General features: G+C 35.3%; 1 protein-coding gene across 6 annotated transcripts in view; it reads left to right on the forward strand.

The window, feature by feature from the left end:
• Window positions 1-26,853, forward strand: part of NBEA (neurobeachin) — a 458,833-nt gene that overhangs the window by 48,887 nt on the left and 383,093 nt on the right. The window contains exon 1 of one of the 6 annotated variants that reach the window (XM_066176002.1): window positions 7,939-8,215. The exons of the other annotated variants lie outside the window; for them this stretch is intronic. Within the exon in view, the coding sequence (XP_066032099.1) occupies window positions 8,156-8,215 (60 nt within the window). The 5' untranslated portion in view covers window positions 7,939-8,155. Of the gene's footprint in view, window positions 1-7,938; window positions 8,216-26,853 lie in introns of those variants that run through there. 6 annotated transcript variants of the gene reach the window in all.

The following is a 26,853-nucleotide window of genomic DNA, read 5'->3' on the forward strand; positions in this document are numbered from 1 at the left end:
ACTCCCCCAAACAGCCCCAAATCCAGCAGTCTCAACAAACCTTGAAAAGATGCTTTGAAATAAGAACAATTTACATTCTCACTGAAGTCCTTAAGTGATAGCCTTGTGGCTGTGAGAGATTGCAAAAGTTCAGTGAAGACCAGTTGTCTGGGTGACGCTGTCTCTGCTGTCCCTGTGACCACTGAACACTTCTATGTATCTTCACAACATACAGATCTATACATGATGAACTGAATAGTTCTTTGGATTTCACTGACTGGGTTGCCAAAATTTTTACTGTCAGGAATGAGTACTTACATAGACAGCTGACACGTAGATATTTAAATTAAGAGCATGTTTAAGCTGTGCTGAAGTTCCAGCTGGCATACCTGTAAGACCTCAAAGTACTTCCATATTCCTTCTGGAAGATTTGCCCATCCAGGTTTCTGAGGTATCTCCAGCTGACTTTGCCTAACAGTCCCATTTTTAAACAACTTCTTTTTTTTGGTGTGCCTGGATACTGTTCAGAGTTTTTTTCTGTTTATCTTTTCCAAGTTCTTCTTTTACGTTTCTGGAGAATCACAGATTTCCTTTTCACTTCTACTGCATGTAACTATTTTTTCTTTTAGTGCATATTTTTTATAGTAAAGAGGTTAAAATTTGTCTCCCTGTTCTTTTTACTTCTATCTTGTTTGAAAATTTATGCTCATGTGGTGTTTTTTTTCTTTTAAATTCTTTTTCTCTTTTACTCTCTAACATTGTTAAAATTATTTTAATAACCTCTCTATTTTCTATCTTAACCAAAGTGCCAAGACACATTTGTAAACTCATCTCTGAGATGTTAAAGTACATTCTTCAAGCTTCACTGCTTTGTTCAAATTTGTTCCACTTATTCTGGCCATACTTTACATTATTTTATGTCCATTTAGTGACCTTATTTTGATTTTTCTCTTTGAATGTAAACTCAGTTAATAAGAAATAAGTTGATGATGACACCCCCTTGTTCATTGACTATCTGCCTGGCATGCTGCTATTAATACAACAGGACTTTTATTCTTATTAGCCCCTTCTGGTTTTTTAGAGTACTGTGTTATTTTCTTCCCAGTATTGTAAAAACAGTACTGACTTCTTTTCAAAGTACACTATGTCTCGCTGGCAGAACACTTCATAGGGAAACCTGAGGTCTGTTCTTCAGTCTGAACTATATATTAAGATTTAAAAGTAGTTTTATGTTCTCATGCAATTAAAAAAAACAACAAAAAACAACACAACAACAAAACAACAAAATCTCAGCATATATTTGATTATCATGGAAGTTTTGCAGTCGAGGCCTCAGCTGTCAGATAAAGGCTAGTTAGATTCATTATAGGTAATACTAAGGAAATTTGCCTATCTTTACCAATACCTATCTGAAAGGGCAGTCTGATGGGACTTTAAAATGTGATTTCCTCTCCCCTGTCTCTTCCACTTTTTCTCTTATTTTTGACAGCAGTAAGCTCAGTCTCCTGGAGGCAAGGATGTGCAGACTTGCAGCCCCAACACATGTGTTAGAGAGAAGACTTTAAAGACTGATATGCTTCAGTTTTAGGGGATAGATGAGTGGTATTTGAGGGGCTTCTTTTTGTAATGCTTTCAGTAATGGTAGTTATTTGATACTTGCTTTGTAATTTGTGTTTAGCTTTGGGCCTGTGACTCTGGTATCCCTGCTTTTTGCTTTCAGGTTTGCCTTTCTCTGCACTTAATTTTCAGTTATAATTCTTTGTTGTTGCTAGGGGAATCTGGGACTGTAGTAGCTCTTGCTATTTTACTGTCTTACAATGGGTATAAGTGCTCACAACACAGTAGGTTTTCTAAATTATTTACTTTTGCTCTCCAGTGAATTTTTAGGTGTTATAACTTAATTCACCTGTCTTCTAAAATCCAATAGCTGGCTAGAACAGTAAAATTTCCATTAATTACTACATTTTATTACTCATTTTAAAAGATATTTCTTTTTGGAACACAGCCTTAAAGATTATGAAGGTATTTTTATTTATAAAGATGGAAGTTATGTTTTTTCAAGCAGTTTTAACATGTGGTGGTTGCTCTGTGTGAGTTTTTTAATGTTAACTGAGATCAGACACCTTAACAGAATTGCATCAGAACACTAAGAGATTTCACACTTACATAGCTTAAAGAATATTGTAAATCTTGTTACCTCCAAATTTTTCAAATATTTATTTTTGTGTTTCTTATTCCATTAGGTATCACTGAATACTTCTATACTGTTACTTGTGTTGCTAGAGAGAAAGAAAAGCACCATTAAAATTATTTTTAAAATAATAAAAATAATAATATTAAAAAATATTTGACCTCTTTCAGTTTGTTACAGATTGTTTTTTCCTTGTCTCTTACATATTTTCCAGGCACTTCCCTAAATCTGTCCAAAGAGCATTAGGCCTAAATAGTTTTGCCACTCCCTGGTGTGCCAGAAATATAGGAAGAGGGCTGGTCATGCATGGTAGAATGTGAAAACAAATAGGGTTAACTACCAGTATCTAACTATTGCCTAATGCCTTTACCATTGTCATGCTTTGGTTGGATGGTCTTGCCTACTCATGGGTGTGCCTTCTCAAATTCTCTCTCTGTCTCTTTTTTTTTAATATATATTTATTTTTTGGTAATACTAAAAATGAAAGATAATCTCTATATGTTTTTCTCAATGCTCTTGTGTTTGCCGAGTGTTTGTGAGCTGCTGTGTAGACCTTCAAAAAGACTCAGACTAACGAGTCCTGATTGATGAAATTTGCACTCCTATTCCATGGTCTGTGTGGAACAGTAATCATTTTATTGGTGCAGGGACTTCTTAAGGCATTATTGTAAGAATACAGATCCAAAACTTTTCATGTGCACGGTTGTCAGATGGGTAGTTTTTATAGAAGAAAAGGACATAATCTCAAATACCTTATGAAATGTGTTCTTCTTTGAGAGAATCTTCTTTTTCTTTAGAAAATTTCTTTGAATAAATACCTGGTTCTTCTCTAACATGGTAGGCAAAGCAAAAGCTTTTTTCAATATATTTGGAATCTCAAAAAAGACAGTATTATTTTTCAATACAGAAAATGTACTGAAGCTAAATGAAATTCAGAGTTGACTCAAAAATCTATTTAATGCAAATATTTGGAGTATTTAAATATTTCTAATATAAACCTACAGTAATAAATTTTCATTGTGGAATCAAAATGATTGTTTGACATTAAAAATTCTTTCATCCTTGAAGTGTTTCTCTTTCCAGATCTGTTAAAAGTTATTACATAGGAAATATTTGTAATAATTTTGTTTTGTAATGCATGACAGTCTCTATGTAAATAGTTTTCTTACCTATGAAAATTTGTAGAGTTCATAAAAATTTTCATTTTTTCAGCATTGTGTGTGTGCACAGAGAAGGGAGTCAAAAGGAAGCCAGCTGGGCCTGGGCAAAAGGCACATTGTGTATCTCTGGTTGCATTACAGCAAGGTCATTTGGAACAGGCACAGAGCAATGAGACACAAAAGCCTGTGGGATACTAGAGGGTCTTTTGTTAATGCTTAATAAGCGTGATGTAAGGGCAACTGGCTGTGGAAGCAGGTGGAAATGCTGAATGTAATTACAAACACAGATCTGAGAACTGCCATTGGTAAAAATGAGTGAATAAACTGATAACATGAATATTTTACTTTATAGGTTTTACCATGAGATTTTTAAAATCTACTTTGGAGAAAATAGAGATGTTAGAAAACAAGTATTTATGCCCTTCAGCTAAAATCACTTAGTATCTAGGATCTGTGTATGCAATGTTGAGTGTGCTTTGCAGTTCTATATGGTGTGCATACAGCTTTACTGTACTCTGATTTACAAATTCCTAGCAAATACTCAACAAATAAGGCACACATTATTAGAATAGCCAGACTGGTTTTGTGTCTGAAAAATCTACCATTAGCTAGTTAAATAAACCTAAGAAACCAGGCTCAATAGTTAAATCTTTTTGTCAGCAGTTTCTGCCATCAGCAATTTAAAATGTCTTTCAATGAAAAAATGGTTTACTTTGATATGACATTTCTCTAAATGAAATAAAATCATTATGTGATTGGAACTGAAAATAGTTTTAGATGAGATTATGGGATTATCTTTAAATTTTGAAGACAAAAATTAACCGTCTCAGTTCTGGTTCTTTGGACATGTCTCTACAAATAGTCATAGTACTTTTTCTACCTTTTTTACTTAACTTGTATATTAGCTACAGGTAGTGTTCTAACTTTGTATCTTGGTTTCCTTTTTCCTCCAAGTATCATATCTCTAATGCAGAAAAGTATTTGAGGTGAGGTGAGCCAGCTTGCATAGAGGGATTGGCTCAACTACTTGTCCCATTGATCAACCACACTTTCAAATCTGTTACTGCATACTGATTTACAGGTGGTATGAAAGTGGGTTATGCACTGCTGAGATTTAAAGGCGGCTGCTTTCTCCATTGCTAATCCAATTTTCTTTATCACCAAAAAGCCAAAGCCTTAGGTGCCTTTGCATGTTGCATGTTCTGATCTGGTGGGGTTTTTCCTTACAGAAGCCTGGGTAAACAGCATTGCTCGCCTTGTCTAATAAGGTCTTGTGAGCAAAACAGCCTTTATTTTTTTTATTTTCTTTTTACTTAATTCATTGCCTGTTAAGACAATCTTTGGTCACCTATTTGAGTATTGGGGAGAACTAAATAATCAAACACTTAGCCAAGCACTTTCTTGCATCTGCTTCAGGCTGGAGGCAAGCAGAATGCCTCTCCTCTCTCCAGCCCCAGCTTGCCTTATTGTCCCTGTGCCTGGTTGTGGGTTCACCCCAGCTCCTCCAGCCGGCACTGGGCAGCACAGTCAGGGTCATTTGCATTGCAGTACCCATCTGACTGCAGTACCCATCAGCCACCTCCTCCACTGTGCTTCGCTTGCTCATTTTTTCCTGCAGCTCTTTGCTTATTAATAGTTTTCCCCTGCCACAGAGGGCTTCTTCAGGCTTTTGCTCAGTGGCAGTGGCTTGGGGTACTGCTGCTCTGGTGGGACTCACCCGCAGCTGCTGTCCCTGGGGGAGGCACACGCCTGCTGGAGTGAGATGTTCCTCACCCCAAGAGTGTGTTGGTGTCCCCTGCCCCTGTGGCTGCTGCCTCAGGCATACAGAGCTGAGCAGAGGATCAGTATCCTGCTCAGGGGTTGTCTGTCTGGGATGCATGTAGGTTAGTCACAGCAGTTTGGGGGCTGGTTGGAAATGGCAGTGACTAAACCAGCGCTGCTCACATCCACTCCCACCTTTTGATACCAAAACTTGGAGAACCTGTAGTGAATGTATAGGAAAAATAGCTTCCTGTAAAGTAGCAACACTTCTTTAGGTCCTACATTTATGGACTAGATAATTTTAAGTAATGGACTGAAGGGCATGTATTGTGTTTTCATTCAAAATTCTAAAAAATTTTTTATGGTAAATCTTGAGAATTATATATTGATATAGGCATTGTAGACCAGAAGCAAGATTTTGACTAATCTAAATTTATTTATTTATAAAAAGGTAAAAATAAGACTAAAGAAAAATAATAATAATAATAATAATTAAAAAAACCCCACCAAACTACAATGTGTGAAAGAATAGCCTAGACACAGACATTTTTCAGATAAGAGCCTGAGGATTTCTTTTGTTTTGGGAACAAAAAGTGAGTTCATGAACAAGGAATAGCTAATGAAGGAGCACTTAGAAACCATTGTATGGGTAAAACCTACCATTAATATATAGGACAGTCCACATAAACCTCCCTATTTCTTACTTGTATTTCCATACATTTTTTTATACATGACTTTTACATATATTAGCTCTGTTCAACAATGAGAGTAATTTCAGTGAATCTTCTGGTTCATCTTTAGAAAAACTCTTCCCAGTTCAAAAAGTGAATAAAAAAAGAAGGATATTTTAGCATTCATTCAGAAAATAATAGAATTTAAAGTTAAAACATTTTATTTGCGTATATAAACAAATCTTGAATACTATCATTTACCTGTATTCACGGAACAAAAAGAGCTTGCATAATTAAAGAATAATGGGAGGATAATGTGAAGAAGAAAGAACAGTGAATTAGGATGGAAGAAGATAAGGACATTTTTAAGTACGAGCAAGGGAAGGGAAGACTAAAAAGAGGATATTCTTTATATCTTTGTTAAGATTACATGAAAGAAAAATACTTGAGTCACTTAACAATTTGGCAGAATTAAATGGAATTAAGCCTTTGTATTTGCTGGGCTCAGATGGGTGAGGAACTCTGGGATGCAATTGTTTTTCTAAAGACTTAAACAAAAAAAGTATTTTAATTTTAGTTTTATTCCCTGGTATGCCTAAAACTTCTTTTTATTTTTTTTCTCCTGTCTACTTGCCATCAAAAGTAATTTGTTTTATATCTGTGAGAGAACATCTTGCAGAAAATGACACAGAGCTCAGTCAAATGAACTTATCAAAAGATATGAGGTGTGACTTGATCTAAAGTGTGTAGGGACTTCTTTGTGGTAAGATTTTATGCAATAAAAGTCTTGTTAATTTAGTGACAAGAAACATCAGAAGAACAAATGGCCAAAAGCTGCATGGACAAATTAAAAATGAGATATACATTTTTAATAGAATGAAAATCACTGCAAGAATTTACCCAGGAGTTAGTGAAGTATCCATGTCTTCTTGTTACACGCTTTTAAATAAAGATTTTGGGTCTGTTTATATGGTCTTTACCAGATCTAAGCACAGGTAATCTCATGTTTCTTTTGGAAGAACTGTATAATTTGCTTAAATTTGAATACATCAGAAATGTATTCTGACAACTAGTGCATTTTGGAACATGATTCAGAGAAGAGCAGGCTAGCATTTTGCAAGGAAGTGGCTTCGGGGTTGCAAACTTCTTTTTCCATTGTCTTTTTTTCAGTATCATTGATATATAGTCCAGAGCAGATCCTTGGTGAAAAAGCTGTATTTAATATCAGCATCAGGTCCTTAACCCAGGGTCCAGAATCCCACTTGAACAGGAGTTTTCTGAGCATTACAGTGTAACAATCATGTAAGTAGATGTCTGAATACGTTTTTAATCAAGCTCTCACATGGAAGTAGATACAATTCACTAATTACTTTTGTTAGGTGTGTGCATATGTAAACCTTTACTCACTGTCTCTGCTTTTCTTTTTAATGTCGTTGTTGTAGAGTAGTATAACTTAAGTCTTGTGTTTCCTTCGATTGTAGATATTTATGAACCATATTGTGACATAAGGTATTTTTTCCTGGTGTCCTCCCATCTGATAAAGCCGTGACCTCAGTAAGCAATTTTGTATGATAAGCACCATGGTATTCCCTCTTCTGTATGCAGGAATCAGAGGAAACCATTTTTACAGTGGATAGTCTTTCTAATCACCTGTCCTTCTAGTCAGAAACTTCTTTCTTGTCAAAGGGAAATGAATCAAAATAAAGCAATAAAAGAACATTATCTTAATTTTTCAAGGTGGAAGACATGTAACAAAAACTGCTTGTATGGGTTCTCTTGATATGGAGGGTCATTAGTTATGTTTAGATTCAGTGTCATCAGTATAAGAAAGCTTTAATATATTTTTCTTACAAACATTGCATAAAAATGCCTAATTATTAATAATTTCTACCAATTTTGTAAAACCATCTTAGAGTTTAAGAATTTAATTGCCAAATTTGTGATCAAATAAAGTGAATCAAATGTATTCAGATAGATGTTTCTATTTGAGTGTTTCTTCAGTGTGATGATTGATACAGAAAATAGCCTAAAAATTTAAAGATACAAAATTAAGGTAACTGGACATAACTGGGCTTCTTAATTGCACAAAGTTTGCTAAGCTTCATTAGTTTGGGAGGGCAGATAGAGATAGTGCTGATAGTGCCAATCTTGCCCCCGATATATTGTGGCTGTGTTAATTACCAAAGAGTGGGAACAGCCTTGCTCTCATAGCTATGGGTGTGATAAAAGAGTGAATTAGCTCGGAAAAAGTTAGTTGGAGTCTGCTGCCTGTGCTGTGAGGGAGAAGAGATAGGAGGTTGTGTGAGGGACAGAAAGGGTAAGACATTGTATGAGGGACAGACAGGGTTAGGTGGCTATGCTGGGGACAGGAAGGAGTGAACCACAACAGCAAAATGAAGAGAGAAGGTGGAGAAAAAGAGCCAGAGCTGCCCGTGGGAGCCAACATAGAAAAGGTATGGGAGACTTCTAGATAACAAGGTGATGCTTGAAGAAATGCTTCAAGGTGATGCTTTTTCTGCTGATGCTTGAAGCCTTCTTTGGTGTCACTTGTACCTCCTCCATCACATCACAGTTGATTTTTTTTTTTACTGTAGTGGTAGTATTGGTTGAATCTGTACATCAGTCTCTGAAGCTTGCAATAGAGTACAGAAAGTAACCTAGTTTCTCATCTCCTTCTTATAATGAAAGCACAAAGTAAAGGCCTTTTATAAGCATATTTTGTAATAGAAATTTTAGCAGCCTTTTGAATGAACAATTATGTCTTTGTTTCCATGGTGCTAGCACTAAAATAGCTCAAAATTAGTGTGGTGGTATTAAGAATATTATGTTAGGCTTCTTTGGGGAGCTTTCCACTTATCCTGGTCAAGGCAATTTCAGTTAAAAAAATTGTCAGAAAAATGTTAACTGATCAAAAGTAAAAATCTGTAGTCTATTTGTTTTATTGAAGCTTTAGTTCATAAATGTTTTCTGTGCTCCTCCTTTCCTTGAAGCCTTTCCATCAGCAATAGGAAATGTTTCACTTTTGCGTATCAATGCTGCACTAGTAACTTCACTCACAGTCTTTCACCTACAGGAGGTATGTGATGAAACCCAGGAGTTTGAGGAAATTTATTTCTCTGCTAATTAAGAATTTTTCTTGAACTCTTTGAAAAATGTTGGTTTCACCTTACAAAATTGAAGTGGGAGTGGGATGGTGGTATGGTGAGTTTATTTATTTGAAGTTCAGGGTGATTAAACTGGGGTTTTTTTAGGTCTCTATATGACTGTTTAGGATGTCTCTAAGTATAGAATCATTTAGATTGGAAAAGAACTATAAGATTATTGAGTCCAAACATTAAGCCAGCACTGCCAAATTCACTAAACTATACCCTTCAGTTCCACACCTACAAGTCTTTTAAATACCTGTAAGGGTGGGGGCTCAACCACATCCCTGAGCAGCCTGTTCTAATGCTGGATAACCTTTCTTTCGTGAAGACTTTTTTCTAAAGAGTTTAGTGCTTCAAATTGCCTACTTTTTCAGGTGGTAGGGCCTGAAACTGAAATCCTGAATCTGATGATTGCTTTAGGATAGGTTTGTAGTAGTTTTTCAGCATCAAGAGAGTAATTGCAAGTGTCTGGTTGAGACATAGTGTTGTGTTTTCACCTGTGGGAGTCATTTCAAGGGTTTGAAAGATCATCTGTTGCTTTGTGGTCACTAATGATTGTGAAGGTATGTATTTCTCTCATGGGACCTCATGCTTGCTGAGGAGGGAGTTTCATACTCTCTTTCTTCCCACCCTGTTAGACCTTTTTCCCAGTGCCAGCCCAGGAGTTACTGCATCTTTTCTGTAATGGAAAGGGAGCCCTTAACGCAGATGTCACTCTTTCTTACCAGATTCTGATCGGTTTTTAGGAAATTGTGCAGTTTGTATCACAACAGGGGATTTCAGAAGAAAACAAAAAGGAATTTTCTGGTTTTTTGTCTTCTTCCATTTTAACCACAAACTGGTAGCCTTAGTACATCATGTTAGAATATGCAATCAGATTATTAAACACAGTACCAGTTAACAAAAAACCTTCAAAGCAAAACTTCAGGGAACCTGAGAAAATAGCAGATGGACCCCAGACATATTCTTTATAGCTTGCAGAGTAAAAGCAATGCATGTTTAGTGTCAGATGTTTTTCTAATTATTTCAAAGGACTTCAAAAAGTGTTCCAGAGTAGATATCCTAAACACTATGTAATGGCTGATATTTTTTCTAGCTGAGTCACTGTAGACTATTTAATCTGGCCAATCTGTAGTTCCTTTGTTTTCAGACAGTCAGTTGCATAGGGATTTGAGAGATACCTGGGGCTTCAGTAGCTGTGGCTCTTGAAAAGACTTTCTAAGATTGCTGTTCTGTAGATGAGTGAGGCAGACCTGTGTGCTCTGAATAGTTGCTAAAGCACCTGGTTCTCTGACCTTCATTCAACCATCTTTTCTTGGTTTTTTGTGTGTGTGTGGTTGTTGTTTTTTCTTTTTGTTTTGGTTTGGTTTTTTTTTTGTAGCCAAACTTTTCTCACTACCCAACATTCAGCTCAAACCTTGGCTGTGTTCCTACCTTGCTCCTTGAATTGGGTTCATCCAACAAGTGACTTTAACTGTTCATTTGGACTGTTGTACAGTAAACTTCTGCAGCTGAAGAAACTTTGTCTTTGTTTAGCAAATAGTGAGAAGAGGATAGTTACAGCTGTCACATATTTATCAAATATTTATTTATACCGATAGTCAAAATCCTTAAGAATGAGGTGGGTAAGCCTGTATGTGTCAAGCAGTTTTACCTACCTATTAAATGTCTTGAGGAGGCTGTGTGTACTTCCATATTATTCCTAGCATCTTTCCTGTGCCTGAACTTGGCAATATGCATCCCTTATGTATACCATTTTCAGTTACTAATTGTTGACTATATTCCCATTTTCAATGTGATGAAGTCTAGGCATCTTCAGGAAATAAATATTTGTGGAAAGAAATTGAGAAGTTTGCTTAGTACCTGCAGTTAAGGTAGTTTCTGCATATTATAAATCACTATTTAATGAAGAGCTGAGGAGTTCATGTAGCTTATACTTCTAGTAGAACGGTACAAAGATTTGTCAGCATGTTCAGCTTGGAACGTGTACTTTCAGAATCTTCTCAGATTGAATCTTGTCTTTCACAGCCATTTGGAATGCTGCTAATACCTGGACGCTACTTTTGTAAAGACAGCTTAATAGCTTTTCTTAGTAACCTATGTGGAATATTCTGCTTTCTGTAATTTGAAGCTGCCTGAGTTGTTGCTGTTGATTTTTGCCCTTTGAGAGGATGGAAATTACTTTACTTTTTAGTTTTCTTCCTGATTTGGCAATTTCAAATTTTAAAAAAAGGAAAAATATCCTGTGGTACTCCAGTGACCTAAAGCTTGTGTGTGAAACTGTAAGCATCTGACGGTAGTGGCTTTTGTTATAAAATGTGATAGATAAGGCATTCACTCATTTGTGTCTTAGTGACATGATTTCTTCATGTTTTTGCATATTGTGAGTGTGAAGTCCAGTTTGGTTGTGACCACATACATCTTAAAATGCTTTTCCTAAAGACTATCATATTTTCATTATTTTCACTGCAACTTTTAAGCTGGGCCATTTTAATGTTTATTTTATTAAACATGATTACAAATTGATATTTATTGTGATTCTGGTTGCTGTTGATGTAACAGTAAATGCTTTTGTGCTGCATGGGAGAATAAATAGCATTTAAAGTATAAAGTATGATAAAGTGCTCAGACTTTGAAAAGACTTAAAGAGCTTTTGCTGATGTCCAGTCTGAGCTTCCCCTGGTGCAGCTTCATTCTGTTTCCTCATGTGCTATCACTCGTCACCGCAGAGAAAGATCAGCTCTCCCCACTCTATTACTTGCTTTGAGGAAAATGAAAATGTGTAATGGAGTGAGGTCAGCTCTTGGTGATGAGGTCACCCCCTCAGCCTTCTGTCCTCCAAGCTGGACAAACCAAATGACCTCGGCCACTCAGAAGTCTTTGCCCTCAAGGTCTTTCCCTGTCTTGGTTGCCCTCCACTGGCCACACTCTTACAGTTTGATGTCCTTGTATTGTGGTGCCCAAAGCTGCATTTTCGGGGTGAGGCTGCCCCAGTGCAGAGCAGGGTGGGACAATCCCCTCCTTTGTCCGGCAGTGCTGTGCCTGATGCACCTGAGGGTATAGCTGGCCCTTCTGGCTGCCAAGGCACTCTGCTGGCTTCAACTTGCCATCAGCCAGGACTCCTGAATTCCTCTCTGCAGGGAATTTCTCCAGCCTCTTGCCCCCCAGTTTGTACATATGAGCAGGATTACACCCATCTCAGATGGAGAATCCAGTACTTGCTCTTGTGAAATTTCATGCCATTGTTTATTGCCCAGCTCTCTTGTCTGTCCGTATATCTCTTTAAGGCCTCTGTACCTGTAAGGGAGTCTGTAACTCCTCCTAATTTAATATCATCACCAAAGTTACTTACTGTATAATCAAGTCCTGCATCAAGATAGTTTATAAAAACATTGCAGAGCACTGGCCCTAGAATTGAGCCCCAGAGAACCCCACTAATGGCTGGCCACTAGCCTGATGTGACCTGACTAACTACAAACCTGAGTCCAACCTTTGAGCCAATTCCTCATCCAGCATATTATGGACTTTTCTAGCCATGCCCTGGACATTTAGTCCAGAGTGGGACTGTAAGAGGTGGTGCTAAAAGCTTTGCTAAAATAAAAAAAAAAAAAAGAAGCCACATCCACTGACTTCCCTTGGTCAGCTAGTTGAATGATCTTGTCCTAAAAGGAAATTCGGTTTGTAAAAGAGGAACATGTAATTAATGAACTGCTATCTAATAAAGTATTAGAAAATGTACTAAGCATGAAACACCTGTACTGCAGCTGCTGGCACACCTTTTGTAATAGAAAATACTCATTCAGCTAACTCACACTAAGAGTCAGTCTTCATGTGTCTGTGTTCCCAGCTTTCATGGTTTGAGATAAAATTTGGGTTATTTATTTCAGGGGAAATATATTTTATGTCATTGATTGAATAACTTTCTAGTGGGTTTAATAAATAGTTATTAATTTTAAAAGAAAAATTATTAAAATATATATGCTTAAAGGGAACTGTGGTGTCTCATAAATATTAAGACAATTGTTTAAAAAGGATGGGCATCATAAAATAATAAAAATTGAGAAGAAAATCAACTTTCTTGTAACATTTTGTAGGATTTTTAAAAATTCCATTCTACCAGTGATCTGAGATAAGCTTCAAATATTACTTAGGATATTTAATTTTTTAATTATACATTAAATGCATGTAGTCAAAAATGTAAATGTTTATATTACAGTGCTTTTATGCAGCTAGTAAGGCTATCACTATTAAGGCTGTGCATGATAAATCCTCTTTATAAAATACATTTTGATGCATTTTTAAGAATCCTGTAAGTTTGTATTTCTGAAGAAATTGATGCAATTTGAAAATAATCAATAATTTAATGATATCTAAAAGGACCTATGTAATGTCTTTTGTAAATTATGTTGTAAATGTGATTTGATCAGGAACTGGAATATCAAGAAATTAATTGGATGAGAGAGCTTTGTGGAAATTACTATTTAGTCTTCTAAGATATTTTAAATGTCTTGAGCTGAGAGGACAAGGGTTATGGAAATTTTGATGTTAGGGTACTCTACACAAACTTGGTTTGCCTTTGCATACTTGCTATGTTGTCATATATTGTTTAAGATAATTTGAATAACTGTTTTGTTTTTTTTCACCTATGAGCATTAATGAATAGGGTGGTTGACATGGCCCTTCAGTCAGAGTGGAACTGGACAAGGAAGTATTTATCCCTCTCTTCCACCTCATGAGTTCTCCCCATGTGGTACATGGCTGGCTGTGGTGGGACTGGGGGCTGCCACAGTCTCCTTCTGCATGGCCACTGCTACCAAAACCTTGGGGGGAAATTGTGCATCTGCCAAGATGCTCTCGCCTTGCAGTAACTATTTAGTTTGGATCGACAATCAGGTTAGGAGGGAGGCTGGTAAAAAGGCATCTTTATTAATGAGGGAAAATCAAATTTAAATTTCTCAGTGTCAATCAAACCTGCAGTATGGTAGCAAAATGTGGATCTGAGTCATCAGCAGAGGGAGGGGGAGGTGTCTAGGCTAGATCAAATTTGCATCAGTATTGTCACTGGTATTGAAAATGGTATTATTTACAGTACTAGAGATGACTTTTCAACACAGAAGCGGCATTTGGAAGTTGTGTGACAGTGCCTCAATGGATGACTCTTTCCACATGGAACTCCATAGGAGAAACATTCAGAAGTGAACCCTTGTCTCCCTAGGGCTGAGGAGGGACTGACATGCTGCTTACGCTTAGGTTAAAGCCAAATTTGACACCAGAAGTTTCACTGGCACTTCTTGGAGAACAAATTGATACAGGTTCACATGCTTTAAAGTGATACATGTTTTTGACACTGCCATACTTCATTTGCAAACATTTTGGTTCTGAGTAGGTGTAATAACCTTGTTACAAAAAAGTTAGAGCGTGCCCTGTTTTTCTTTGGGAGTGATGCCCACTTTATGACTGATCTTTCAGTTGTCTTCTTGTTGCTTAGAGCAGACACAATTTGGGTTTGCAAATTTTTACATGCTTTTATTATTAAAAAATTAATAGTAAAAAAAAGAGTAAAATTAAATTACAACTATTTAGCTAGTTATGACTAGATGTGGTTTTGTTTTTGGTTTTTTTTTTTTTTTTTTGGTGGATTTTCCTGCTGCCTAGACAAACAAAAAATATACAGGAAATACAGAAATTAAGAGTAATTAGTAAATTGCATAGACCTTCAGAATCAGATTAAAGCTATTTTTTGTTAAATGATACAAAAAGTAGAAGAACTTAAACTGTCTACTGGCATTCAAAGTCCTGGTAGTGGAATGGTTGGAAAAAGGTGGGGTTTTTTTTTCTCTCATGTATTTTTGTAATTTCTACTAGGGAGAGATTTAAATGTGACATTTTTTGAAGAGGTAATCACCAACTATTTCTTAAATGGAATTGTCCCAAGAAGAACTAATGGAATAATTAGTTGTTTTGTTAACTGAAACAACTGAAAGTGAAGTACTGTATTTAGGAAACACAATTATGGTTATTGCCTGTATTCAGTAAGTTAAAAATATCATTAGATTTATCATGTATTAAAGTTGGGAGGAGTACTGGAAGGATACATCCTTGAACTTTTGATCAAGATTTTACAGTCGTTGCACTGACTATGTTCTTGCAAAGTTGTTCTCATCTGTTTACACACAGGATGAATTGGCATACTGCTTCTGATTATTATTTATTTGATTAAAGAGTACTGGAATAAATTTTCCATTTTGCCAGTTGATAATTGTTTCTGAAGGCCTCACTTATGAAAGAGCTTTTATGGATTATGATTATTTAAATAGCTGTGCTTTTCCCATTTATATAACTGTTCCATTTCCTCTGAAGTAACATTTTCACCTAAATTAAGCACTGATTCTGTTTTACACCAAATAAAACAGAAAAAACACGCTCTCCATGTTAATCATTATGAAGTAAGACAGAGGCCTCTGGATATGTTTGTAAAAATTTTAATGTAAATTAAAATTTCTGTACTTTATTAATTAATTATAAATAATACAATTTAAGGTTGAATATTCATTGAAATAAAATAATGCATTTTATAAGGTAAAAATACAGAATAGCAGAATAATACCTTCATATTGCCTTTCTCAAAGTATCTTTGTTGTTCTTTAGCATTCACATAGGCATATTTCAGTTTGAGTATTTTAAATGAAATCTGAAAATTCCTTTTGATAGATTCTGCTGGATTTATTGTATTAGATATTTTTAAAGGGTAAACTGTAATGATAGTTCCTTCTTATGTTTCTTATGTTTTGTTCCTCTTTCTAAGTTGTTTAAGTAGTTGAAAATAACTGAATCCAGCCATTTGAGAAGACCTTGTTTAGAATTCCTTTCCTTTTATTTACTTCTTATTATTTTATACTTTTCTCTAAAACAAAAATGTCAAATACAAAAAAAATACAAGTTTTGACTGTCTCATGTGACTGACTTCTAGTTTGATTTGATTTTTTTCTGATTTTTCTCATTTAGGTGTGACTATAATGATGTTTTTTGGAGGCTTTTTATTTTTTATTAATTTAGGTGTATTAAGTCCTTTGTGTTCTAATACCTTTTTAAAAATATGATTAAAGACTGTTAGGCATCACCAAACATAATTACTTCAAACGACAATTGATAATTTTAGAACCAAAGTCTTTGTTAATAAAACATGGCTACATAGATGGACTATGTTTGAAAATGTGTTCTGATGTGATTAAAACCCTCTTTTTCTTAAAGATCTCTCCTTTTTTTTCATATTCTTCTTACTAATAAGTCAATATTTTCATCACATGAGAGGTGAATCTTATTTAGGTACTGAGAAAATGTGATAATTTTTTTTCTACTTTGGCAATTTTTGAGGATTTTTAACTAAGCAGAGTACAAATTTCCCTTTTAATGCAATTAAGAACACTTGAATTTCCTCCACTACGTAAGACTTAACCCTGTAATTATTGACACTTCATCTGTAGTTTTCTTGTAATCAAATCAAATGATATGTGATTTCAGTTTTACTCAGTTACATGATGCCTTGAAAGGAATTCTTAGTACAGATGGAGCTCTGTAATTAGATTTGCAGATGGAGGTTTTGAAACTCAGCCCACAGTGATATTGTTTTCAAAATCTGGGTCTGAGTCTTAGAGAGAAGATAAAAGTGAAGGTCCTGAAGTGTTCCCTCCAAGCTTCATTAGTTGAGTTTATGATTTATAGGACTAGTATGAAAACATGGAAGAAATGTTAAGGTGTGATGGATTATTTTGCTGAAAAAATATTGTTGCCTGTTCACCATGTTTTTTGTAAGCACTTCTCTCAGTTGTTTTTGTTTTTTTGAAGTGAACCAGCCAAGAGATTATGTGCTGCTAAGAGGATACCTTTTCCTTTTTGAGTAAGGAGTTTATTATCCTAATTCTTTATTAGTAGAAATATCCTTTCATCTGAAATTTTTTTTAGGAATGATGTACAAATGTAGCTTACGATGGAAATCATGAATGGGATGGGTTTGGTGTTGTTTACAGAAAAGTATGGTGCTTATGTGACTGCATTTATTTGGTGTAGGTATTTATAAGAAGTTTTTTCAGAAGTCTATTTCCTCCTTATCTCATAGGGAGTAATAGAAGTTGTAACTTCATTTCATATCCACTACCCTATATTAACTGTACACTCTCACAGACATTATTGTAAATAGCCTCGCAGTGATGTTAGCTTTGTGTAAAATGTTTTGGTTTTTAGTAGCGAACAGAAAAGAAAATTAAATATAAGGAAGCATTAATAAGGAAAATAAGCAGTACAAAAGGCTTTTTTTTTTTTTTAAACTCTATAAATTATTGATATGTGTTTTGAATGTTGTATGAAGGTCTGGTGATTCCCAGTCTCAAAAGAATATATTGGGACTAGCAAAAAATATCAAGGATAAGAAGTGTGATTAAATAGAGGTGTAGTTCTGATGAGTAGTGACTTGAAGTAGGATTGTTCAGCTTGGAAAAGAGCTGACCAAGTGTATTTAAAATTTAAGTAAATAAAGGGAAGAGTGTGATAGAAAACACCTGATTTCTGCTTTTCAAAATGCAAATTGCAGAGGGCTGATATTAAATAATCCTATGGCAGATGTATAACAAGATATTTTTACACAAATCACGGGGAAAATATAGGGCCCCTTACTATGGGCTGTGAAGGCTCCAAAAAGTTGAGGGTTCAGAAACTAATCAGAGAAATTATTGGAAGAAAATCTATCGGCCTGTTGAACAATGATGTGATTCCTGTAGCAAGAGATATTTTTGGGTCACTATAATTGAGAAAATTCAGTATATGCCCAGCCTATGCTGTTACACTCTTTGTAGATACTTGGCCTCTTGTCACTTAGTTTCAAGTGCTGAGAAACTTTGTGTAATAAAGATCCAACAAGCTTCTTACATAAGGGAAGCTCTGACCACTAGTAAGTTTTTTCTTCCACTTATTTATCTTCCTTTCAGCTTCATCTTCTAAAATAATCCTTTGTGATTAGAGTTGCACCTCCTATATGACTGTGTAATTCTGGCCTTTGTTCTTAACTGTGTTACCCTCTGTAAGTTAAAGAAAAGATTTTATTGGATAAAGAACTGCATAATAAATTTAAGAAGAAGCTTGGGGGAGGGCAATTAGGATGCACTTAAAGGTTTGTAAAACAATTCATTATGGTCTGTGGGGTGCCTCTTTTAGCAATTGAGGTTTTGGGTTTTATCATTGCACAAAAAAGATCTTAAATCATTAATGACAGCTAAAACCCTGTGGGAGTCCAGTCACAAGCTAGAACAATTTTCTTACACTATTTGAGGGTTATTTAGAGAAGCAGAGGGGACAAATATTGACAAACATAAATCAAAAGATCCTAGCCTTACAAATACTGGTATCAGAAATTGCCCTTATAGGCAAGAGGAGCTACTTCTTGTAAGGATTTGAAAAATAAATTGGATTAGAAACATTTGGTCAGTTTTTAAAGCGTTATTTTTGTCTTTTATCTTGTGCACTTTTGAGGACAAGAAAAATGTAACAAATAGTATGACTTGTATTTATTTTCTGAAAGAAACACAGAACCCTAAAGAATGTATGGACTGTCTTTGCTTGAAAATTTTACAAACTTCAGGCTACCAAAACTGAAAAGCAACAGGAATTATATGGCTATTGTTAAGGAGTCTGGCTATTGATTTTTCCAGCCCTGACATCTTGAATTCATGTATATGTACTGTGCATTTTTTCACCTACTCGGCAACATTGTGCTGTTGCAAATTATTGTATTTCATGTGAGATTTTTTAAAAAATAATTGATTAGACTTGGAAGGGTTTTGCTAGTTGTAAATTAAAATTTATATGGAAAAAGGGGAACAAAGTAAGGTTTGAGGTAAAACCATGGTTGTTTATACATTTGACTGTGCTTATTTATAAAATATAGTCAATAGACATTTCAGTCTTAACAAGAATTAGGTAGATTCTATAAGAAGCATTTGCTCAAGCTCCATAAATGAGTCTAACTCTATGACAGATATTGTTTTGTTATTATTTCCTGCAATCTACATATCTTTTTAAAAGGAAAAATTCTGCTTGGCACTTCCACGTTTACTGTTGGCTTTAACCTAGTTATGTTACATTCAGAGAATTAAATGGAACTATAGCGCATGTCCAGTATTAGTTCTATAGTCATTAAAGAGTCACTGTTTAGAAATGAGTGAGGGCTTTTCACTGTGCCAAACACTGGGTTGTTTTCTCCCATGTTAACTTTTTGGAGCAGAGGACTGCATGGTAAGTAGTTAATTAAAAATGAAAGATTGATGAAAATGAGCATGTTGAAATTGAATGTAGAACATCTCTAGTTGGTGATTAACATTGCCACTGGAAAGTTTCAGAATGCTGACACCAACCAAAAATGTTACTGCATATCTCAAAATTATTGATATAAGTAAGCAGCAGGATGTTGAGAATTAAGGACACTGTTCTTCCCATTAAGCTCCTGCTTTTCATCAAAATGAAGTTAAGACCAGTGCTGCGCACATCTCACTTCAGTGTTGTTTGAGATAATTTATACCTGGCATTGTGGTTTCCCTGGGCTATCACTCTGTGTAGTAGTTTGAAGGCAAAACAAATGAGAGGCTCCAAGTCAGAGATACAATTTAATAGGAAAAAAGAAAAAAAGGAAAGAAAGTAAAATAAAATCGATGCAATAATACAAAAGACCACTGACAGAGTCAGAATACAACCTGAGCGTAGTGATGGAAGCAGTCCAGATGAGGTGGTCTTCCTGAAGCAGTGATCCTGTAGAAAGGTCTGGTAGCTCGGGTCCTCTGGGAATCCAGTGGGTAAGCGCGCCTCTGGTGCTCAGAGTCTCAGCTTATATCCAGGCTGGAATGCTTGGTTTCTCCCTCTGGGCGGAGCATCTCACAATGGGATGGTGAGTCATGTGATAAGGCCTGATGGGCCCATTAACAGGAGGTAGTCCAGGAGGGGGTTATCTGTGAGCTGTGTAGCAAAGGTGCTGATGGGCCCATTAAGAGAAGATAAGCCAGAGTGGAGGAGGCAGGGAGCACTGCCTCACCTGGTTTCAACAGTTCATGAAGATGGTGATAGAATATACTTCAACCCAGGACACTCTGCCATTTATCTTTAATGTACATCTGTAGGTATCAGTTGGAAAGTGGCACTGTCATAACTAAGTTCATTAAAATGGTTTTGGTTTTAAATATTGCATAACCATGATTTATGGTTTCTGGGCTTTTAAGAGTTGTAGAGTGTTTTGTGACAAGAGGGAAATTAAACATTTCAAAATGAAAGCAGTGAAAGACCCTAAAGAAAACCATAACTTGAGAGAGGTGGACACTTTAAAAATTCATTATTTAATTTTAGAGATTAAAGTAGGTAATAGATAGCTTAATCTTAATAGAGAAATGTAAGTAATTCCTTTTCTTACCCAAAAACGGTGCAGTTGGTATAAAAAAAGTAAGCTGGGTTTATGTCAAGTGGTATTTAGCAAGGTAAGTGGCACATAGGAGAGCACCTGAATAGTGAGGAAGAGCAGGTAATGCTGTTAGAGAGAAAGCACTTTGCCTTCCTGATTGTACCTCATGGGAAAGAAGGGGGACAGTAAGAGAGCCTGCAGACTATTTGTTTTTGGGTTTACAGACAAAGGGGGAATATATGATGGTGGGCTAGTCCTTGGGGCTAATGGGCTTTGTCCTGATGGTATGTGGCTGTTTTTTGATCTTAGCCAAAGTGTGAAGGTACCACACCATAATCCTCACAATCAACATTCTTTGTCATGTTTTACTTCTTGAATTGTTATGTGTCCTAGATGTACCTGGGAACAATCCCATAGACTATTCTGAAATAAACCCCACCATTTTCCAAGACTAAAATTACATTAACTGTATTACTGCAATTTGTTCTAGTCGCAGAATGCATCGGTGAGTTAACACACAAAAGAAAAGTTGCTTTGACAAGTATTTTTGAATAATTAAAAAAAATTAAAAAACAATTGTTCTGAGTTACTGGCAACTTCTGTTGACTAAAATTTTCTATTAGTATTTATGACAAATACATTCTCTTTGCTCTTGTATGTAAAATTTGGGAAACAGGTGTGCGTGTATTGAGGGGTTTTCTTTTAAAAACCGACAATGCTGTTTGCACAAACATGTTGTGTGATAGTGGTTGCTGTGCTATACAAATTAGATTTAAATCAATGTGTAATTGTTGAAAGTTTAATGTTTCTTCAAATTTAAGTTTCTTTGGTGATGTTCTCCTATAACTATGTTAAACCTTGGCAAGGTTTGCTTTACAGGGATTATATATCATTCAAATTACCAAAAAAAACCCCTAAAAAGCTACATATAGCTTGTGACTGTTGAAAAACAAATAAGGGATGCTGCTGATCCATTAGATTTGACTGCGCAGGTTTCTGCCATGCAAATGCATAGTCTTTTTAGTAGAAGAGGCTACAAAACAGTTGCAAAATGCATTTACTTTTTCAGAGTATGTTTCGTTTGTGACTTTGATAACTCTCAGTTATTTCGAGTTCTTCTCTTCTGGCTTGGCAACAAAGAAGATACCCTAAAGAACCTGCCCCCCACCCCCCCCCCCCCCCAAAAAAAAAGAAAACAAACAAACAACCCCAACCTAACAAAAACAACAACAAAAAAAAACCCCACCATGATTCCAAAACACCTCTGAGTAACTTGTTTTAAAATATACCTGGTTATTGAAACCAGACAATTAGAAGCAGGAACTTATATTGTAGTAATATCTGTACCTTGAACTTAAAGTTTTTCCTGAAGTGAGAGAAGACAGGTAAAAATAAGTTATGAACTATTAAAAGCAAAATGAACCAGTAATATCTGTTTAGTAATACTATTTTTCATACTCTTTTCACGCTCATTTATCAACTTCTTTATAGTCCATAAAAATCATTTTTTTGAATTTTTGTTTTCAGACGTGGCAAACCTAAGCTGCTTGGTTTTTATTAAAATTAATTGTCCGTAACTGTTCCCTTTTTTGAGGTAAGAAAGTCCCTTATCTAACTGTCTGATCTCTTTTGTGATTAAGTCAAGATCAGAAGTAATTTATAAGAGAAACTGAAGTAGATAAACTGGAAACAAATTAGCTACAAATTTGAGAATTTTAATTTTACTTCATTGAAAATAAACCTGCAATTTTTTGTTTCTTAGTCTTTAATTATTCAGGTTCAACACCTTGAAATAAAAGCTCATATTCTGCTTTGGCCAAAAATGGTTGTGTGGAGGTCAAAATAACAGAAAGGAACAGTGTCTCCTTCAACTGACACAGGAACAATAGACCACAAGGACTTCTGTGCTTGTGTTTTGGATTAGGTACTTTTACATAAGATACTTTTATCTGTCTTCATTTCTGTCAGAAGTGCTTGGATTACTTTATGAATTGTTTTAAGTGGGTAAGTTTTGTCCTGTGTCACACTTTAAAACTTTCTTTTGCATTCCTTCTAAAGTAGATCTATCTAATTCAAGGAATCTGACTCCTGTGCTAAAGAAGCTTTTATGAAGGCAGGTGTTTGAACTTTATCAAACTAATTCCTGTCCCAGCTCAAAGTAGTGTATTTTTGCAATAGGTAAAGAATAGTTTAAAAGATGTGTGCCCAATAGCCCGTTTTTTGTTTTGTTTTTTTGGGTTTTTTTTTTCTTTTTAAGCCTCCACAATACTTAGAAAAGGTCTGACATTGTCAACTATGTTATGCAGCTTTGTGATCTGAGTGTAATTGGTAGTTATCTCAGTAAATCATATGTATATGCAGTTGATCTGCCTACAGGGGTATCCTCCTCCCTCAAAGGAAAATGCAAGAAAATAAAGGTAAATCCATGGGATATTTTTAAGCTTGTATAATAACAAGCAAGTTCTTGTAGTTCTAAAAGCTGACCATGTTACTCATTCATATTATGTCAGCAAGTATAAAACCCATTTAAATTCATTTCTCAGATTACTTTAAAATTGTCAATAAACTTGCTAGGTAGCATTCCTTTAATGACAAACTGCCGAGTATGTGCAATATATTATTCAGAGTAAAAATGGTTTTGAAGTTAAAATGACGGAAGGCTTGCTTAAAGGGGGTATGTTAGTGTGTGGAATTACATCCTGTTGTAATGATTCACATGAGAATCGGTCTTTTTAGTGCTGACATTTGGCTATAAACCATATTGTGAGCACATTGGTTAAGATTTATCTGATAAAACTTTAGATGTGCCTGTCTGAACTAGTTGTCCTTTTATAGTCAGAAAAGAGTACTACATTCCCTGAAAAAGATTTATTTCATTCTGATGTTGCATCTAAAATCACCAAGATAATCACTTCCCTGAAGCATCTTTTGCTTTCCAATGATGGTAAAGAGAATTGTGAAAATTAGCCCAGATACACATGGCTGTAATTCAAATCTCTAAGGACTACCATTCACCAATTTAAATTTACCATTTAAAAATAAATAAAGAATGTATAACGGTTATGAAACATACCTTCTCAAGTTTTTTTTAGTTGTGATTTTCTCTGTAGTTATATTGATATATTTAGGTTAACAAGCGCATATGATCAGCACACATTTCTGTCACTGAACAATTTAATTTATGCCATTTAACATTCTAAATGCTTTTGCCTGAAGAAATCTTCTTTCATGCAGTTGAAGAAGAATCTTACTGAAAATCTGAATTAATTGTTTAGGAATTTAAAGTTTTAGTTAATGACTATAAAATAGTAACTTGTTTTTTTCCTGCTTAGATCTCCTACCTTTTTTCTCAGTCAACTGTGTTTTAATGCTCATACTGTTGCCTGTCTTTATAAAAGAAGCAGTAGCAGTCTGATTCCACATGTTTTGAATTCTCACTGGTGATTATGAGATCAGTTCAGTGGTTTTTTTTTTTTTAGAAAAGATGTTCCAGTTTTGATGAAAATTATTCTTCAATATTATATAATGCCTTTAGTTATCAAGAGTAAAGTGTTTATTAATTTTCTCTTCAAAACAACTAATTGATTTGGGATTGTAAGAGATTTTCAATCTCATTTGAGTAGGTAATTCTCATTTTTTTCCTGTGGAAATTTGTGCCATATGCCAAGTCAGCTGTTTTGTAATGCCTAAAATGAGAGATGAGCATCAGGGCGAGGAAGAGAATTAACAATTTTGTTTTCAAACGGTTTACCTCTTCTATAGCTACAAGGAAAGACTTTTTTATTATTTTTTTTTTTTTAAGATTCTTGTTGTATATGTATATAATTGAACCAAAAATGCTTCAGTTCAAAACAGATGAGGGCTGTTGTCATGTTTACTGTGTGCAAATGTGATAATAGTTAATTAGGAGAGAGAATGTAGGAGTGACTTCGTGCAGATTAAGCCTGGATGTGGTTAGGGCTTTAGTATCATGCTATTGTGATACTTGAATTTTTCAGTGGCACTGTCTGTCTAGCATTGGAATTCATATCCTTGATTTTTGTTTAAATAAATGCAGAGAGGACACCAACTTGAAGGAAGCTAGAAAATGCTTCTTTGACAGCAATGAACTGCAAACTTAGAGATCTAAATGCTTGAAGACTTTGATTTATTTAGTTCTAATATACTGTCTTTAGTCATTGCTGTTTACAGTTTCCTGAGGAAAGGAAGTGGAGAGGAAAGTTTTGAGCTCTTCTCCATGGTATCCAGTGCCAGGATGCTTGGGAATGGTTCAAAGCTGCATCAGGGAAGATTTAAATTAAATATTAGGAAGCGTTTCTTTATGAAGAAGGCGGTCAAACACTGGAACAGGCTTTCTGAAAATGTGTTTGATGCCCCAAGCCTGTCATTGTTTAAGAGGCATTCTGATAATGTTTTTATCAATATGCTTGAACTTTCAGACAGCCCTGGAGTGGTCAGACACTTGGACCAGGTGATTCTTCTAGGTCCCTTCCAACTGAAATATCCCATTCACTTTTAATCCATTCTTCCAAACTTGATTTGAAGAATCTGATACCAAAAAGTTCCAATTTTCAAAAGTCAGCAATTTAATTCTAGGTGTTCAGCGGCACATATTTTATTGCATTTCAAGAATTGGTATGAACATACTATTTGTGATATATAGACAACTTCTTGTGTTTTGGGGAGTATTTCTTCTCTGTTCTAGATCAAAAGGGTGTTAAAGACCAGCCTAAGTTCTGCAGAGATGTGGCAATTTAGGAAGAAACCCTTTTATTACATAGCATGATGAATGGTAGGAACTTACTGAGGAATGGCTATAGTGTTGAGGAAAATGGAGATTCTGAATAAAACAGCTGCATTTGAGAATGGTGGTGTAGGAATCTCGGAGGGATTTGCAAGGAATAACCTGTTGTTACAAGCAGTCTCAGCATGGGGAATACAGTCTGACTTGCTTATTCCTGGCGGTTCAGTACCACTGCAGGAGGAGCTGTTTGTTGACCTCAGTCAACACGCCTGTAACCATTATCTGAACATTAGATTGGTGCTTCATTTCTTACAGCTGTGCTGTGAAAGATGCAGAAAATGACAAAGTACAAGCAATACTTCAGGATACTTAATCACAGCGAAAGCATGGTCTTTACTAAATATTAAATATTCCCTTGAAAAATGCGAAGACCTACTGTTTGACATAAAAAACTATTGTATTTGAGATGTATGGTATGGAAAGAGTACTGATTTATGGCATGGTATACTGGCATCTGTAACGATTTCTATCAAAGTGTTCATGTTGTACTCCAGTTGAGATTTGTCCTATTATGGAAATATATTACAGGAACTATATTAAAAATAAGATACTTTTTGGAAGTATCATTTAACTTTTTGGTATATGGTGTTGCATCCACAGTTTTACCAAACTTAGAAAGCTGCAAATTCATTATGAATATTTAGTTATGTACTGGCAGTTTTTAATATGGCAGGGGTTTTTTTTTAAGCAACACCTTCAGGGGCTCCAAGATCTCTTTTCTGGGTAATATCAGACTTTGGAGCCTGTTGTCTTGTACATGGGAGGAAAACTGTAATAATGTTGAATTACTTTGCATTTACTATTTCTGAATTTTTAAAGCATTGTTTCCTGGACAGTTGATATCAGAAAAATCTTTGCAGCTTGCAGAAGTTGGTGTTTTTTAACTGCATTTAATGATCTCAGGCTCCTTAGCAAAGTTTGTCCTTTCATTAGTGTTGTCACGTTACCAGCTCGTTATCACTGTGCTTCTCCTCTGGTCACCTCCCCCTATTGTGGAGACTGGTTATTCCTCTTTGCCTGCTGTCTTCCCTGGGAAATCCAGGTGCAGAAATGTTGTTAGAGGATGCTTTTTTGTAGGAAATGTTCTACTTCTTTTATTGGCTGGATTCCATTTGATTGTGCAGATTTTAAAGCAGAGGTGCCTGCTTTATTTCCTGAACACAAATTAACCATGTTAATTTATTTCTGTATACTTGCTTCACTTTTGTTTAGCTTTTCCTTGTCATCTTAGACTTCTTTTTATCAAGACTATTAATATCTTTAATTCATAATGAATTTAGAATACTACTTTAAAGAAGTCACTTCCCCCTGCCTTCTTAAATTTTTGCTATCATTGTCAATTAGTTCAATAATTTGTTTCCTTTATAAAGGAAGTTGAGTTTGATGATAATTATGTAAATGCTTACTGTCTGAAATAAGCTTAAACTGAAGTTAAGGGGAAATAGGAACATTTTAATGTTTACTTTTGTGATATAAGCAGTCACCATGATGGGCTATAAATTTCTTGTTGCCAATTGTACAAGTGAAATAATTGTAGCACCTGCTGGCAAGTCTGTAGCCCAGGAGAAGGTTCTCCATAGAACCAATTTTATTAGCATTCTGTTTATAGAATGAGATGTCTTTGTTTTAATAATACTGAAGTATCCTGTCACTTCAGACTGCTACAGGAGCTTCATTTCAGTCACTTAAATGTTACATATTAGTATA

This window comes from Chamaea fasciata, unplaced genomic scaffold (genome assembly GCF_029207755.1).
Source record: "Chamaea fasciata isolate MVZ Bird 193981 ecotype frontalis unplaced genomic scaffold, bChaFas1.0.hap1 SCAF_2, whole genome shotgun sequence".
Taxonomy (NCBI): domain Eukaryota; kingdom Metazoa; phylum Chordata; class Aves; order Passeriformes; family Sylviidae; genus Chamaea; species Chamaea fasciata.